The 18,357-nt window shown below is 48.4% G+C and overlaps 1 protein-coding gene across 1 annotated transcript; it reads left to right on the top strand.

The window, feature by feature from the left end:
• The first annotated feature begins 694 nt into the window (after positions 1 to 694).
• epb41l4b (erythrocyte membrane protein band 4.1 like 4B) lies at positions 695 to 18,182 on the top strand. Its single transcript, XM_061675274.1, is given in 24 exon segments — positions 695 to 1,393; positions 5,055 to 5,159; positions 5,231 to 5,273; positions 6,026 to 6,104; positions 6,348 to 6,392; positions 7,096 to 7,148; positions 7,529 to 7,649; positions 7,904 to 7,991; positions 8,073 to 8,161; positions 9,280 to 9,349; positions 9,436 to 9,605; positions 10,425 to 10,534; positions 10,892 to 10,928; positions 11,642 to 11,663; positions 11,772 to 11,878; positions 14,088 to 14,197; positions 14,740 to 14,834; positions 14,975 to 14,989; positions 14,991 to 15,095; positions 15,201 to 15,256; positions 15,676 to 15,828; positions 16,280 to 16,400; positions 16,505 to 16,638; positions 16,843 to 18,182. Coding segments are annotated over 24 exon segments (2,247 nt in total). The 5' UTR covers positions 695 to 1,138; the 3' UTR covers positions 16,907 to 18,182.
• Positions 18,183 to 18,357: the final 175 nt, after the last annotated feature.

The following is an 18,357-nucleotide window of genomic DNA, read 5'->3' as shown; positions in this document are numbered from 1 at the left end:
TGGCAGATTTATGTGATAAACAAAACTCTTAACTACCATCAATCACTTTCAAACTCGTTTGATTCTCGAAAGGACTCAAACAGATGAATGTCAGATATCAAAACACTGGCTGGAATTGTTGACACAGACAATTTTTTATTTTTGGGGGTTTTCAATATTGATGAAGAGAAGAGAAATGGTACTAAAATTGAACCCTGTGGGACCCCCTCGTCTACGGTGATTAGATCAGAGACAACATCACCAATACAAACAGTGGAACATACATTGCGAAGAGTGAAAATCAGTGAATTGATGCAATAATTGATGAAAAAAAAATTGTAATGCGTGCTTTGTGTATTCCGGGAAATAGTGCCGATAAAGCGGCTTATGCAAAAAACAAGGCTGGGTTCCCCTCCCCCCAGAATAAAATAAATCTAATGAAAAAGTAATAATGATAAACTAAAACCGTGAATAAGTGAATGTATATATACATCTATATATATGAATATTTGGTTAATAACCTAGTTAACACTGTTTTTTGACGTATGCCACATAAAATAGCTTTCGTGTCATTTCCCCTCCCATCGGCCTTGTGCCAGGTGGGCATGTGACCACCAGGTGTCGCTGTACGAGCTGCGCGCGCACGCAGACTCGTACGCGCGCGCGCGCAGGTCGCAGAAGTTTCAAGTGTTCGTACGCATGCGCAGATGTGGCTGTTTGTCCAGTTTCGCTGGTTTGACTTTTCGCAGCAGCGGAGTTTGCGGTTCCCTTCCCATGCGGCGCTTGTGAAGCTCGTCGACCCGCGGTGGGGGTGCTCCCACACCGGCCACATGCGCGAGACTTTCCTCCTCCCCCCGCCCCGGGCCGTGTGACGAAGGGGTCGCCACACCGCAGAGTCCCCCCGGTGCGTCGGTCGGACGAGGCGGCAGGTGCACCCGCGAGAGGTCGGGCAGGAAACGGAGGGGGAGGGCAAATCAACTGGTTGGCTTCTTCGTCCATTGGCGAGCGCGTCTGTCGAGTCCCCGAGTCTCCGTCTCGTGCGCCTGCCGACCGACCGAGTGACTCCTCGGCCCGGGGAGACGACGGGGCTCTCCTCGGCCGCCGTCGCGGGACTCCGTCCTCTCACGGAGGAAGGAAGGAAGGAAGGAAGCAAGGAAGCATGATGGGCTTTTTGCGCCGGACGTTCAGCCTCCGCTCGAGGAGCCGTCGCCAGGCGAGCGAGAGGGACGAGGGGGACGGGCCGGCCGGAGGAGGGAACCCCCTGCTCACGGCCCACCAGCAGCAGGTCGTCCACGCGCCCGCCGTGGTCACCGGCGGAGCGGCCGTGCACATCCCGGCCGCCGGCACCGCGAGCAGCGCCATCACCTGCCGGGTCCTGCTGCTGGACGGCTCGGACGTCAGCGTGGATTTGCCCGTGAGTGAGCGAGCGAGCGCGCAGCCTCCTTCGAACGAGTTCCATCCACACTCCCGCTCATCGTTCTCTTCTTCTCGAGTTCCACTTTTTCAATCACTTTTTGTGGCCACAGAAAGACAGATGGCGGATGGGTGGGGAAGTGCTCCCACCCAAATTTATCTAATCGACTTGACTCCATCTATCTTTGCCAGCGACGTATAGTGACAGGCATAACCACGAAATATTCTGTCGCTGCACAATAATCATTTACTTCATCAGACCCTGATTTACACGGCGTAAGCAAATTGGTGACGACATTGAGACGAGAGCGTTATTATGACCGAACGTAAATTTTTTTTTTTGGGGGGGGGGGACACATTTTTGTAAGGAGCTGCGCCGTGGCGGCGAGACGCAGAAATTGATGGATGGGATATTTGGAGTAACTTTCTAGTCGATTCCGGCAGCGGTTAGCGCATCTGTTTCGCAGTTCCGAGGTCGGAGGTTCCAATCCCGTGCGGGGCCTTCCTGCGTGGCGTTTGCACGTCGGCCCCCGTGATTGCGTGGCTTTCCCTCAGGCTTCTTCACCGACGACTGCGAATGTGAATGATCGTTTGCCCGTGCGTGCTGGCTGTGCGACCCAATCGCCAAAGGGCCCGAAGTCAGCCGGGCGGGGATTGGCCGCGGCTCTACCCGTGACCGCGATGAGGATCCAGTCTATTTTTTTTTTTTTTTTTTTTTTAACATCCGGGGCGCTCGAACCTTCACCCTGTGGGTCACGCGGGCCCGCGAGGAGCGTTGGATCGGCGCCGTTCTGAAAACCAATCAAATCTCATGGCCCACATTTATTCAATGGTTGCTTCGGATTGGTTTTATATCAATTGAGTTTGCCCAGAAAGGTTTCCCATCCCTGGTTTACAACTTAGTGTTCTGCCCCCCCCCCCATCACTTTGGTGATCGTTATTATTGGACTATTGATGGCAAAATCACTTTTAAATCTGACTCGAACCGCACGGCAGCGAGTACAAACGAAAGGAAAATAAGAGTAGCACGGCGCTTTTGGCGTCACCGTTGTGCGTTGACAGACGAACGAGCGATGCGGGCAGTCGCCGAACAAGTTTAAGCGCACGCGAACAAACACTAACTTCACATTTGGCCCACTCGACTGCCGAGGAGAGAATTGCCGACGATGTGCAAAGACTGAGAAGTGAGAACTATTTGAAGATACAGCCTTAAACTGTTTTTCACCTTTTCCGTTTTCCAGATCGCCTCAAACAGGGGCCAGTGACACACTTGGGCGTCAGGCACAGTTGCCCCTCCCCCACTTTGTAAAAGCTCGGGCGCCTTCGTCGGCATCAGCGGTTATTGCGATGTGCCGTTAGCGAGCTAGTTAGCTATGCCCGCTCCCCAAAAATGCATCTTCCCTTCCGACAGTGCAGGCTGCTTTAGAGTGCCTCGTTGTCGGCCGCGAGCGCATGTCAGAGAGGTTTTTGCCTGATATTGCTTATTGATCATCTGGTCGGAAAATGCCTTCAAAATGAAGTCAAACTGAATCATTTCCCGACAACCGTCTCATTTCATCCAAGCCCTTCTCTGATTGGCTGACAAGTTTCAGTTAGAAATTTCCACCAACCGCTTGCACGGGCCAAAATTCCGAGAAGTCGCTGCGTCAAAAGTACCATAACATTTCTAACGACGTCTTTTAACCCTAAAAACCCAAGTTAACGTGCAATTGGAAGATGAGGGGCGGCGCGCGCCGCAAAACAGGTCTCGCACATCAGCGGTCGGTCGAATGTCTTCGCTATGTGGAATTTTGGAGCGTTTGAAGTGCTCCTTCCATGTTTTTGGGGAGAAAATCCCACAACAATGGCGGCCAACCACACCGCGATGAGTGTCGAGCGAGCCGAACAAAACGCGTTGGCCTCGTGCGCGGAGGGGCGTGGCCTCTTCTGCTTCCCCGGTTTGACTTTAGGGAAATTCACCCAAACGACCAGAATGCAACCAACTTCCTCACCCGCCTCGTTCTTTATTTTCCCCGCCATCAGAATTCCCCTCGTCTTCCCTTCTCGTGCCATCTTAATCCTCGTCTTCTTCTCTGTTTTTTTTTTTTTAACACGCCGTCTTGCTCATGGCCACTTTCTCTCCTCCGCCGCCCATTCTCGGACTCCCTCATCTGCTTCGGTGTCAGCGTGTGTGGGCGAGCGAGTGAGCGTGTGGGTATGCGTGCGTAAGTGCCTCTCGGTAAGATGTTTCCATTTTGAAGGTTGCGTGTGCGTCACCTCACGCCGCTCGGGCTGTGTGTGCGTGCGTGTGCGTGTGTGTGTGCGTCCAGCTGGGACTGGCAGCAACAACACGGAGGCTCCTCCCAATAACGCAAAGTGACACACGGCTCGTCGGCGCCCGTCGGCTTAGTCGCAGATGTGTCGCAACAAGTCGGCTCACGTCCTCGCGTTTCCCCCGAGGCTGCGACACAGGTGAGCCCAGACCCAAAAAGATGATTAGACGCTCACCGCGTGGGACTATGACGCGCCAGGCAAATTTTGTTCATGTGCACGAATGGGATCCAGGTCAGGACTTCAATCACCCTGTCGCAGAATGTCATATTTACGATTATTTTTTCTTTTCTTTTCTTTTTTTTTTTATGATCCTCGGCCTTCCCCTTTAATACCTCTGATTTCCTCACACACTCAGCAGGAAGTTTGAATCGGTTATCAGGGTCCAAAGTACAAGGCTGACATCTTTTTTTTTTACACACGCGGGTGTAAGTGTGTGTGTGCGGTTCACTTCCGGTTGTTTGTCCTCCGTGGCGACCGGGACGCGATATTAATATTTTTCTCGCCAGCCGTATTGTAGTCATAGTTTCCGTCAGAGGTTCTGTTACGACCGTGACTCATCGTATTATTATACATGCACAACAAACCGACGGAGAACTCGTTTTGCAATCAGTTTGTTCAACTATTGTTCAAGAACTGTAAAAAAAAAAAAAAAAAAAAAAAATGATGGTCATAAAAATAAAATACTTGCAGAATCTCAACGTTATTATTTATGATGTATGACAATTAAAAATGTTGCTCCAGATTTTAGGAAGAATCAAGGAAGTTGACGCACATGATTTGCTTTCGTGGGCCGCATAAAACGGTGTGGCAGGCAAGATTTGGCCCCCCCGGCCTTGAGTTGGAGCTCGCCAACTCTGTCAAAGATGACCTTTTTGACATCGGAGAAAGCCGTCTCTGGTTTTTATTTTCAAGTCATCAAATAATGGAGTCGAGGAAAGTGAATCGTGTTTGGCCGCTAACTTATTGTGTTGCTTGTATGCTGTATACATTCATCCATATATCAATTCATGCTTTGTTGCAAGTTTGTGGGACAAAGCATTGTGACTCATATGTTTGTGTTTGTAAGTTTTAAGGGAACAAAAAAGAAGGTCATTTTATTCATGATATGTTTTTTAAATCAATCGTCCCGATGAATCGGTGATTGGATTATTATTTTTTTTTTCCTGACAAATATTGAAATAAAAAAATTGGCTACAAGGGATTCTGTTGTGGAAACGTTGTACTTTGGCTGTTTCGCACAAAAAAACAGGCAAAGGCTCACTTTTCCCAGAAAAAAAAAAAAAAAAAAAAAAAAAAATCAGCTGACTCAGCACCAGGAAACAATTCACTTTTTTGTTCTTCTGTTGTAGAGCAAAAGCAAAGGCCAGGAGCTTTTTGACCAAATCATGTATCACATAGATCTGGTGGAGGCGGATTACTTCGGGCTGCAGTACATGGACGCGGACCAGGTCTCGGTGAGTCCCGGCCGCGCACGTCAACGAGCTCCTTTTTGGCCCGCGCTCATTCCGGCTTTGTGCTCTTCCAGCACTGGCTGGACGTGTCCAAGCAAATCAAGAAACAGATCCGAGGTGAGATTCATCTGGACGTCGTCGTGTCGCTCGTGTTGCCGCGACGGCCATTAGCAGCGGGAGCTCAACTCTCGTTTGCTGCCCCGCGCGACCCCGCCGGGCGTTCTAACGAGAGCCAATACAAGAGCGACCGTAATTGGCGCAAAGCGTTGACTCGACTGCGGAGGGCAGCAGACGCAGGAATGAGAATAAACAATGTGACCAGTATATTGTACTTCATGTCACGGAAACTGCAATTTCAAAGCATACAGTAATGACGTGATTAAATCAAATGGAGAACGGACCACCGCACACTTGCCATTCAACAGCCGCACAATCCCATATTTTGTTCTCAATTATTTTTCTACTTGAATCTTTTTTTCCCTTTTTCTCTTGTTTTTCTTTGTTTTTTTGGGGGGGGGGGGGGGAGTGACCAACCCCAAAAACGCCATTGCTTAAATAAAGGGTTCTAACCCCGCGCTGCCGGTGCTTCTTTGCTAGCCTGTCTGTGGCGTTTTGCGTTGATTTCATCGCATTACGCTAAATGGACAGCGCGAACGTAAAGCGGCGTGGTTGTTGGGAAGATTGTGCGTTTCCAACAACCATATAGCAGTTGTCTTTGTTTCTGTTTGGACTTCTTGCCCAAGACCTTGGAGTGTGCAGAGGACGATCGCGTCGAGTGTCCAACGAGTGTACATTTACAGCGCATGCAGTGTTGCTCGGAAAAGAAGATATGATGCTGACCAATTGCCTTTCGTCCGTCCTTCTTTTAGATGGTCCGCCGTTCCGACTCTTCTTCCGAGTAAAGTTTTACTCCTCCGAGCCAAATAACCTGCGTGAGGAATTTACAAGGTAAGACGACAAAAACAAAACAAAAATGAATAAAGCTCTTTTTGGCCTGAGCCAGATGAGGAGGAGGAGGAGGAGGAGGAGGAGGAGGTCCAGAAGGGACGCAAGGCTAATTACTTTGTTGCCATGGGAAGATTTGGATAAGAAAAGGAAAAAAAAAATAACAAATCCAAGTCGACTTTCTAGCACAAAGTGTGTGTGTTGTAAGAGAGAAGTGAAGATGAAATGGATGTTTTCTCGCCGCAGGTATCTGTTTGTGCTGCAGCTCCGACAGGACATTCTGTCTGCCAAGTAAGTCTTAACAGTAACCCAGCTGGACTTTTTTTTTTTTTTCCTTTTTCTTTTTGACTGCATAGAACTTGACACGCTGTTTTGTACCGGCAAAGGCGCTACAATATACAGCAGCGCCCGGTTCCAAATATGCCGAGTCAGCAGAAACCACTGCCGCTCGTCCGTCGTTTGAGGCTGGAAACCGTCAAAAACAAACGCTGTGCCCTAGCTCCGGCTGCCGCATGGAACTCCGCAGTCTCCGCTTTGCTCCTCCGTTTCCTTGCTGCCCTCAGTCTCCTCTCCAATGCTTTTTTTGTTTGTTTGTTTGTCGTCGTCCCCCCCCCCCCCCCCATTTCCCGCGGTGCGATTTTAAAATGCAGGCCGCGCTAAGCGGTGACACTTTTCAAATTGCTCCTTATTCGGTACCACGCTTTTGCGCGGCTTCGCGACCTGCGCGACGCTCACAGTCGTCGCAGGCAGCGCGTTTCCCATCCCGACGTTCCGACTCTATCTGGGCCACAGGTCCCCCGGGTGCAGCTCCATTATAACGCTCAAGATCAGGATCTGAAGAGAGGTGATTATTTTGGGAAAAGGCTTGCTCCTCCTCCACGCGCACGCGCACGCACACGCGCACCCAGATGATTGCAATTGACTTAGCGAGTGTGCGTGGTGCAGCTCATCACACCCGTTTTCTTTCTTTTCTTTGTCTTCCCCCTCTCCTCAGATTGAAATGTCCGTATGATGTCTCAGTTGAGCTGGCTGCATATTGTTTGCAGAGTGAGTAGACTTTTCCTGCACGATGATTTGATTTCCTTTTACTAACATTTGGCAAGGAATGTAATGTGTCCTATTTGATTGCAGGGAAAGAATATTATGGGGGGGGGGGGTTGAACGTGGGGTTGCATGAATCACATTCTGAATATGAATTGTCCAACTATCCATGCCAGTGATGTATAGCGACAGGCAATGAACGCGTGCATCCACTGTTGGTGACGTTTTGTTTCGATACAAGTTTGGAAACACAAACAGTACAAATCGGTAGCGATAAAGCCAATGATCAATATTGGAGTGCGTTGCAGTGAGTGTTGGCTGCAGTTGTCTCGAAATGCACAGTGAGGCTTTTCCACGTTGGTTTTTTAAATGTATTTTTTGTGCAGGCGAGCTGGGCGACTGCGATCCTTTGGACCACTCCCCCGAGCTGGTGTCGGAGTTCCGCTTCGCTCCCAAGCAGAGCGCGGCCATGGAGGCGGACATCTTCGGCAGGTGGCTGGATCTCAGGTGAGATTCCGGGCGGTTTTCGGCGTCTCCTCGGCCGGTCGGCCGCCCTCCCGCCGCTCCGTGTGAAGGATGAAGCGGATTAATCCCCGGGGGAGTCGTGATTGATTCCGGGCAGTGTTTAACCCAGCGGCGGTTGCCGTCCGGGATTAGATGACCTATGATGTGCTTTCGCTCAAGCCACGCGAGGACACGCCGGTCGGCAGCACGCAATTTTTGGGCGCGATGTCGTTACCCGCGCGCCGTCTCGCTTTCAGGGGGAAGAGTCCGACTCAAGCCGAGATCTCCTTCCTCAACAAATGCAAGTGGCTGGAGCTCTACGGCGTCGATATGCACTTTGTGAAGGTCTGCCTCGTTTGTGCATCGATGGCGTTGGCGTAGGGTGCGCGTTCCTTGAGTGCTGAACGTGCGTGTGGTTTTCATCAGGGGAGAGACGGCGGGGACTACGCGCTGGGTCTCACGCCTACTGGCATCCTGGTGTTCGAGGGCTCCAACAAAATCGGCCTCTTCTTTTGGTAAGACGTCTTCAACGCTCGTCTGATTCATAAGCAAAATGTCAAACCTTTTTTTGCGGGGCGTCCCCTGCTGCTTTTCCTGCTCCGTTCTTACTGCTATTTAAATATCGAGACGTGTCATAAATACCGCGGCGGCCGTATTTGAAGTAGTTGAATGAAGTTTTACAAGTTGCAAACTCGTTGCGCTTCTCGAGCGCGGATTGCAGCCGGGATGAAAGTCAACAAATAACTCGAGAGAGAGAGCGTGGCTGAAGCTTGCGCACAAGAACGCTTCTTGTTTTTTTTTTTTTTTTTTTTTTTTTAACAGCGTTGGCCGCATGAGGCGGACAAGCAAGCACAAATACAATGCTCAGCTCCACCATTTTTTTTTTTTTTTTTTTGGGTTCACTTTTTGTTGCGTTTTGGTCCGCGCACTAATGAGAGACATAGTAGTTAGAAAGTCTGTCACAAAAAAAAAAAAAAAAAATAAATAAATAAATCACGTGGAACGTCCGAGGCAGACTACGTTAAAAAGGCGTCATCTTGAAAAAGACAACATTTCTCAAATTACAACAAACTATTTGGGCTTCACTATTCACAAATCCACCTCTTCACTTTTTTTCAAATGTGGAAGCGATCCTCAACTATTTGCAGCGCCACAAGGTGGCGCCAAAAACCCTGGCTAATAGGAAAGTAGTCATTTGTGTCAAGACAGTATGTTTAATTGATTTTGATTGGCCAAATTGGATGTTTAATTGATGCATTTTGACGTTGTGTGTTGGGGAGGAGCTTAGTTTAGCCTGGGTTGTTGGTGAAAGTTAGCCTTAGCCAAATGTGCACGTGCATTCCCAGTTCATTTGTTCAAAACTAAATCATCTGTAAGCCATTTAATAATAATGCATTCGAAATGATGTGAAAGCATTTAGGCGTGCTAGTTTGTGGTATATTTCCAGTCTAATAGGAAATGATCAAAACAATTTTTTTTGGGGGGGGCTCGGTCCTTATCCCCTGCGAAAAGCTGTCGATCTTATGACTGATTTCACAGAGCCGCTGCTTTCAAATGATTTGCAAAATGTGTGTTCATTATGGCTCAAAGTCAAATGTGACATTTGTGCGATCTGAACATTTGTGACGTTTAGGCCCAAAATCACTCGTCTGGACTTTAAAAAGAGTCGACTCACTCTGGTGGTGGTGGAAGATGACGATCGGGTACGAGCAGACAAACACACGCAACCGCACGTCACAATGAGGTCAGTGTTGGCCGGACTCCCAAATATTTGTTTCCCACATGGAAGGGCCGCGAGCAGGAGCACACGTTTGCGTTCCAGCTGGCCAGCGCCAAGAGCTGCAAGCACGTGTGGAAGTGCGCCGTGGAGAGCCACGCCTTCTTCCGGCTCCGCCAGCCGACCGCGGGCAAGGCGGGCCGCGGCGACTTCACGCGACTCGGCTCGCGCTTCAGATTCAGGTAACGCTCGCCTCGCCTAAGGGAAGCGACGGGACCTCGTGAGAATTTCGTAGCGAAAATTCGCTCAAACCACCGACACGAGTACGACTTGACCGCATCCAAGCAGATCAAGACAAAGCCCGGTCAAGTTGTTATTTGCGTTATTATTTCCGCTAATTACAGTGCACTACTTTTGATATGGAATCCTACGAAGTGGGTGCTGTGGTAGCTCACCCGCTTCGCCGGTTCGAGTCCCGCTGTGAACAAAAAGGTAAAAATGGCAACGACCATCATTTCTCTCGATATAAAGTATAATACACCGCCCCCCCCCAAAATCAGGAAAACCCTTCTCCCCGTGTAGAACACCCACCCTCAATTTGCTGCTCCCCAGGCTCAAAACTTGAAGCGTTATCCGTATTTGCTTTCCCAAAGAGATGTTCCGCTCTGCGTGCGTGCGCTGACATCGTTCCATTTGTCTGTCGCTTCGGCAGCGGAAATTCACGCGGACATCTCTGCTTATGCCCACTTCGACCCCCCGAAGATATCGAAACGATCGAAAAAATGAAGAATGAAAGTATTTAAAGACGTGCGCTTTGTGTATCTATGGTTACTTAGTATCTATGGTTACGTGGAGGGGTTCCTATGGCGACAGAGATACGGCCTTCGTATTGTTTAGCGTCTCACGTTTATCAAAGCAAATAATCTCCCCCCGTGGGAATATTTATATTATCGCCGCGGATGAATTGAATTCAACTTCCAACGGCTAATGTTGGAGCTGCAGCTGCAGCGGCGGCCATAACCAGAAGATAATGCGTAATTCCCGCTTTCTGCCGATGTCAGCGGTAAAACGGAGTACCAGGCGACGCACGGGAGCCGGCTGAGGAGGGCCAGCACCTTCGAGAGGCGGCCCAGCAGACGATATCCCTCCCGCACGCAGTCGCTGGGCAAGGGTGAGTCTTGTGTGCACGTCCGCTCGCGCTCTGGCAACATGGCCGCCGTTCACAACTTTACGTACATTTCTCCGAGTTCTCTTCTCAACACGTTTCGCGTGTGGGATTTCATGCAGTTGTACACGTGATAGAGTGTCTGCTGCGTGTCTCGCCGTCATTTTCCCGACAATAGCTTTGAAGAAAGATGAGGCGGCGCCGGCGTCTCGAATTGAAGTGAGCTGATTTCAATAGAGCGCTAACCGCGATCGCGTCTCACGGCCATCCGACGCACACGTCAACGCCGCGACATGCAGTACAGTACGTCTTTACTGACATTGTGTGTGTGTGTGTGTGTGTGTGTGTGCGTTGCCCTTTCAGTCTCTGCCATTTCGCCAGCCAAGCCGCCACGCATCAGGTAGCAGCACCGAAACCCTCACACGCATGCTTTTCACATGACAGCATTACGATGTGCTATTACATGAAATGGACGTGCACTTAATGGAAGTCTGTGAATTGACGCCCACTGGGGAAACCTTCTTGAATACGTGGGGATACACCGCCAGTAAATGTTTTCCATAGAAAAATGGCGGTGGTTCCCCCCCCAAAAAAAATTAAAAATAATAATAATAATTTTAACATTTCAAAAAAAAAAAAATCTGTGAATAGGAGAATCCGCGGGGGTCCGCTGCACACTGTAAATGAAAGATGAAAGCTCAATTCTGCAGTACATCGCACTTGAACAACAACAATCAACAACACACTTCATCTTAAAACGCTTTCCGCATATTCTCGCTGCAAGGACTATGAATACATTTGTTCAATTGAAGTTCAAGTCGACATGCTTCTGAACAGGGCAACTACAAAAGGTTCAAATGTAGTAAATATGAATTACGTTTGGAGTTGCTGCATTCATCTCAGATTTTCTAATAATATTAGCAACTGAACAGCAAACATTTCGTTTCATCCGTCTGCCGCGGATCAAACTCAAAGTCAGCAGGATCCTTCAGAAACTTTCCAAAGTTGCTCAGGCTACGATTCGCATCGGGCTTAACTGTACATGAAACCGAAGCGCTCAAGTTCATCTGCGATCGCTCATTGTTGTCGTTTGTTTCTGCGCCTTCCCGCCAGCCCCGATCCCGGCCAACATGCGGTGAGTGACCTCGGATGACCTTCTTACACGCGCATCCGTAGCGCGCCCACGTCCGGCTCGGCCCGTGCGTCAACGTTTCATTTTCGTCGTCTCTTCGATCCTCTGCAGTACCGGCACAACATCCCGCCGGCGGCGCACGAGGCGTGGCGCCCGGCCCGCTCCGCCTACACGCCCGCCGTTTACCTGCAGCCCTCCGGACACACGGCGCCGCACAGGTGGGTGCCCTGTTTGTGTGTTATTATTCAAAACAAATCAATGAAACAACCATGTAACGATTAACTAAATATAAAACAGAAGAGCTAAATTAATGCAACAAATATTACAGGCCCCCTTGTGTAAATGTGAATGCTTGGTGGCCGATTAAAGAGCGGCGCGCGGGGCCATATCGGGCCCGCGGGCCGAACTTTGCCCACCGCGGCAACATGGTCTGCAGGGCCCGTTTCTATTTTTAGATGCCATCGTATCTGTGTTTTCATCTCATGTCATGTCCTGCATCGTCACATACAGAATGTGTGTGTGTGTGTGTGTGTGTGTGCGCGCGCGCGTGCGTGCGTGCGCTTGCGTGTGCGTTCAGGCCTCCCGTCAGGGCCTCGCCGCCCTCTCGCGGTCCCGTGCCCGCCCACCCCGCCGTCCCGGAGCGAACCAGCAGCTTGCTCCACGCGCCAGTCATCAGTGTCGTTCACAAGGACAAGGTCATGACCACGCTTTGACCTCGATTTGACCTTGGACTTGCACATTCCTCTTCATCATCATCATCATCGTCCTCATCATCCTCCGTCACATCTCCGCTTTGTGGACCCCCCCCGAGAATGTAACCCGAGTCAGACGAGTATCTGAGTGTGTTTGTGCATGGTTGGATTATATCCCATAATATCTTTGTTGCTATGGGCTGAAGAGAGGGCGTGCTTCGTGGTGCCTTTGTCGCAGGGGTGGGAAACCTAAGGCTCGTGGGCCAAATGAGAGCATTCGATCTGGATCGCCATGTAAATTTCTGTAAAAAAAACAACAAGAACCGAATGTTCGGGGCTAGTGGTTCTTCAATGTTTTATCAAAAATACTTTGCTCCGGTACCAGATCCTGACCCACATCAAAATACAATAGAGAAGTTGGTCCAATAAGTCAAAATAAAAAGATGAGACCGAGGTTTTATTCCTAAAAAGTATATTTAATATGATTAGAAGCCACTGTAACATGGTGCAGTTTAAACATGAACATTAAATGTTAAAAAAAAAAAAAAAAAAAAGGTCTTAAATATTCATTCCCACTAAAATGTAACGCACATGAACTTGAAATAAAAATGTGGCTTAACTAAAAAGTTTGAAAACAAGATGAAGCGCACGTGTATTGTTTGAAAAAAAAAGTTAAATACAACTGAACTGTACTTGGGGAGTGGTTCTAGAATTTCCTCCCCCCCAAAATTTTGACTTTGTTGGAGCATATTGTAACACAAAAAAATACATTTTAATTGCTGCTGAATGTCATTCTTCACCCTGCAAAAAAAAAAATAAGAAAAAGTACAACAATCAACTTTTTAAAAAAACATTTTTTTACACACCTTTTTAAATTTGAGTTCATTTGAGCGACAACTGTCAAAAATATTACTAGACTTTGAATTTAGGTGACATTTTTGGGGAACGCAGTACATAATAGAAACATTTAGAAATGTGTGACATGAATGTATTTCCCATTCGATCAACAAAAGAACATTTTGTGCTGATTTTGTGCGATCACAGACGACATGATTTTGATTGGCCAAACTGGACTTTTCATGGCGACATTTTTTATAACGCTTTTGAGGGTGAAAGTTATTGTTTTTGTTTTTTTTTTTTAGACCGCAGGTAGGAAAACACACCATTGGAAAAGAAAAATCCTAATAATAATCAGTGCAGGCGTGGCCTTCGAGCGACCTTCAGAGGATTCAAACGGTCCCTGAAAGGAAAAACGTTTCCCAATTGCATTTGTTTCTTCAAGAACGTCATTTTCCAGAGGTTACGAGGGTCCAAACTTGCGCAGGACTTTCGGGATGCTGCACGTTTGTTTGCTGCTTCTTTTGGTTGCAGTTGTTGACGTACTTTATGCTGTCATGTGCTTTTGCTGTGATTGTGGGCGGAGCTCCATTCTGGAATCACATTGTGCCTTCATGAATTCATCAATGGGTTTTTGCCATATTGCTTCTCAAATAAAGGAAGATGAGGGAATTTTCATGTTCTATTGAGTCTGTAATTGTCTATTTGTCTATCTCTGAGTGGGGGGAATGGTGGAAACTTTCCATTGGAGTAATTGAGAATTTCATGGAAGCACAAGGGATGAAATGGAACTGAATTTCACGCGTGTTTATTTTTTGTTCAAAAAGTCACCCAAAAAAAACTCTTGCAGCGTTTAGGCAGGCTTGACTGCTTCGGATGTGCTGTGTTGGTCCCTCAGCTTCCCTCCGAGCGCTCCCGCTCGCGACCTCCAGCTGAGCGCGGAAGAGAACGAGGCGTCGTGTTCTGCCGAGCTCCGCCGCCGCCGCCGCCACGCGCACTGCGAAATCCGTGAGTACCGCGAAAAGGCCACCTCCGCTTTCTCATCTGATTTCCACGGAGCCTCTGCAGTGGGTATCAAAAGTCTACACACCCCTGTTCAAATGCCAGGTTTTTGTGGCACAGACAAAAGGAGACCAAGACGGATCGTTCGAAAAACGTGGCCTGTAACCTGCACGACTCAATTTGGAGAAACAAAAGGTGTCATCTTTTCAAGAACGTCACGGAAAGCCTACTAGAACGGCTGCACAAGACGAGCTTTTCATGATTCTGCTTATCGCTGGAGGTCGCTGGCGTAGCTAGACGAACAAAGACACATTTGCAAATTAGAATCAATTGAATTTGTTTTGTTTTGTTTGTTTCATCTTTATGATTTGGGACATTTTTTTGTGGGGGGGGGGGGGGGGGTCCAGAACTTTCACTGTTTTATTTATTTATTTGAATGATGTATTTCAATTTCATTGTGTTTTGCAATTGTTGAAAGACACCCCCCCCCCCCCAAAAAAAAAAAATATGTGGCTCATTCCAAATGTGTTCTTCTCGACCTGCGCTAGTGTGTCGGGCTTCGTCGGCGTGTCCGCGCGAGGCCGCCGAGTCGGACGGCGAGTGTCCCGCGTGGCCCTCGCTCTGCATCAACATGGACAACAAGGTCACGGGCGCACGCACGCACGCACGCACGCACGCACGCACGCGCACCCCCACCCACCCACTCACCTTTCCACACGTTGACTTTCTTCCTCCGCTGACAACGCGAGACGTCGTCCCCTCTCCCTCGTGTGCCACCTGCAGGGAGAAGAGAAGCGGCATTCCGGAAAAATCTCTCCGCCCCTCCGCCGCTTCCTCCCCGGCGCTGCTTCCAAACCACCTCAAGTGTAACATTCTTAAGGCCCAGATGGAGGCGGCTTTCGGGGTGGGTGCCGTAGATGTTCTCGGGCTTATATACATTTGATATCGCCTTTATTCCCATCCTTTGTATTTATTTCTTTATTTTTGTTGTACCTCCTCCATCAAATAGAAGGACGGCTCAACGAGTCCAAGAGGGAAGAACTCCGATGTGCCTCTCAAGGACAGGCAAGCTCTATTCATCCTTTCTCCTCTCCCTCTATATACATTCACCCCCTCCCAAAAGCGAAAGTTCATCTTGTGCACTCGACACGCTTGCTTTGGGATGAACTTGGAACTCCGGTGGTCGGAGAACGGCGGACTGCGCCCCTGCGTCAGACTGCCCCCCTGCGGGCGGCGGTGGCTGCACGAGTAGCTCGCCGCCACCGGGCGTGACTGTGGAGACCATGACGAATGTATGCAATCCCAAAGTATTTTGAGGCTCACGACAAATTATTTTTCAAAGTTATAAAACATAAAAAGCATGCGTCTTGGGTGAATGGAAGACTCCGCCTCTCCTTCCAGCTGACCCGCAAGCCTCACGAGGACAAAACGCTCAAGGGAACGGATCGATGTTCGGGCCAAACATGCAAAATTGCTGTCTTCAGGTATCAAACCTCTTCGCAAGACTCGTCCGCGTCCAGTTTGCCCGCCGACAAAATGTCCCCGAGACCGGACGTCCGTTCGGCGTCCGAGAGGCTCCGGCCGCCGTCCGGCTCGTGCGCCAGCCGCAGGAAACGTCTCGTCAGACAGTTCAGCTTGTGAGTTCACGTCCCGTCGCGGCCTGAACGAACGACAATCAAAAACATGTCGATTATCGTTCAAAAACATTCTCCTCAAAGCTGACATACTTTTACAAATTCGACTCAGTGGCTGCTCAGAATTTGGGATATCAACACATTGGGCCCGCAACCAACGATGATTTGAATAATAGCTGAATCTGTCAATTGGTTTTTCCGATTAAATGATGAATCGCATAAAAAAATTAGGAAATCGATTTTTTTTCTTTGTATCGCTTCATTCAAAAACAGGACCTTATCCCGCATGTGTGCAGAAAATGCACAAGCATAAACTGATTATGATGCAGTTCCTGGTTTGGTCCGTAACGTCAGACAATTGGCAAAATTGTTCATCGTTGTTTCCCAAAATGAATGCATACAGTGATGATCGATAATGATCATCATTTCTTTTTGTTTTCTTTTGCTCCCTCAGCGACCACGGAGACGAAGACAACCTTCCGGAAGCTCTCGCAGCCATCTCTTGCGAGAGCGCGGCCCAGTCCGGCTCGTCCGGTTCACCGGACCGACAGATCCAGCCGTCCGTTTACCCGCAGGTGACCCAACACGCACGTACGCGCACACGCGAACACGAACGCACCGTCCAACGAGCGTTGCCTTGGCGTGCACGTGCACGTGCACGCGTCCATGTGTGTTCCAGGTGGACAAGGTGCCAGCACTGGAAGTTGCTAGTCCGTGCCGTGTGTCCCCTTTGCCCTCTCCCCACCTCTCTCCTTCGTGCTACTGTAGCCCCCTCCCTCGCTCGGCCCCTTACCTTGCGGCCCATCACGACAGGTAACCGACGAGTTACTAGTACATACTACTAGCATACTAGTACATGAACCTTAAAACTGGATATCAAGGACCTGGAACACCCGGTGAGGTGTTCTCACGGGAACTTAATCTTTGCCGCAATTCTTTGTTGACGATGCTTTTCTTCAGTCATGGGAACGTCACTTTATTCTCAGTATGCGTGCGCGTGCGTATGTGTGCGTCTAGCGGAGAGGAAGCGAGGCTGGACCGAGAGAAGATCCTGCGAGCCCTCTTGATGACCGAGCTGTGAGCGCCTGTCGCTCGACGCCGTGATGTGCGAGCGGGACACCCGAAGCGTCGACTGCAATCAACTTTTCTCTTTTTTTGTGTGCGTGCGTATTTCACGGATTCATTTGCAACATGCATTCATAACGCAAGAACGTGTATAAGTACAGTGGCTATAAAAACTCCGCGCTCTCCTGTTCGGATGCTCGTCTTTTTTTTTTTTTTTGCAAGATGAATCATTTCAAAACTTTTCCAGCATGACCACCTACAAGAGCAGGGGTGTGTAGACTTTTTATACCCACTGAATTTGCTTTCGTATTCCTTTCGGCTCGCTTGAATGTCTTTCGGTTCGGGGGTGTAATCCAATTCCTCGATTGATTATTTTAATACAGTATTTTCAAATAATGACCATCAAATTAGCTCGATTGTCAATTATAATGAATAATCCAACTTTTCATTTGACATTGATTTTTTGGGGGGGTTTTTTTTAAATCAAATTGCTGTTGTCTTAAGCGTCCACCAGGAGGAGACAAATGCGCCCCGCTGGTCAAAGAAGTGTTCAGTTCTGCTGCACTGCGCCGCAGCGTGTCCTCGGTTTACGACGCAGTTGCGCTCCCACTGCGGCGACGTAACCCGACTTCGTACGTAAGTGCGAAGCATCGCTACCGCCAGCTTTCCATATGTCCCTTTTCCTCGCTCGGTCATCTCCGCTAATAATAATAATGTCATAATGAATGTAGATGTCATAAAACCGTACGCGACTTACAGTTCAGAATCGATATTGATCTAAAATGAACATCCATGTCCTGGAAGTAATGCTACAAAGTAGGCACGTGCACGCATAGAACCCGAGTGGTGCTCAGCAGCCCTGGATGGAGAAAAAAGGGCCCTTTTTGCCTTGTCATTCATCAATATTAAAAAACAAACAAACAAAAAAAACCTTCTGTGTCATCAATTCCACCCAAAGTGTTGTGATATCTTTATTTGAGTCCTTGGCAGAGTTATATACATAATTATATATATGACAGTGATGCCTCGGAATTATTATCATTATTTTCTAATGTCACGAAAAGCCTACTAGAACAACTGAGATTGATTTGGTGTTAATCGGGGGCAGTTTAAATGGTGGCAGCTGCGTGTTGACTCCAATTTCTGACTTTCAATGTGATTGCGCAATTATGAACAGAGCCACATCCTCATTTAGAAGAGGGTGTGTGCACTTGCACAACCACGTTTCAGTTTTTTTGTTCATTTTTACTTACCCTCGCTAAAATGTTTTTTTGTTGTTGTTGTTGTTGTTGTTTTTTTTTAACATAGAGTTGGATAGATTACACGTTAACTAATAGTGGAAAAAAAGTTTTTAAATGATTCATCTCGGTCTCATTTTTTCTCAACTGAGGTGTGTAAACTTTATTTCTGCTCTAGCTTCACTTCCCTTGTAAATAATTGTATTATTGTGTTGACAATGTTAACAGA

This window comes from Phycodurus eques, chromosome 4 (assembly GCF_024500275.1).
Source record: "Phycodurus eques isolate BA_2022a chromosome 4, UOR_Pequ_1.1, whole genome shotgun sequence".
In the NCBI taxonomy this organism is placed as follows: Eukaryota; Metazoa; Chordata; class Actinopteri; order Syngnathiformes; family Syngnathidae; genus Phycodurus; species Phycodurus eques.
The sequence above is the reverse complement of the archived record's forward strand: the minus strand, read 5'-3'. Positions and strand labels throughout refer to the sequence as shown.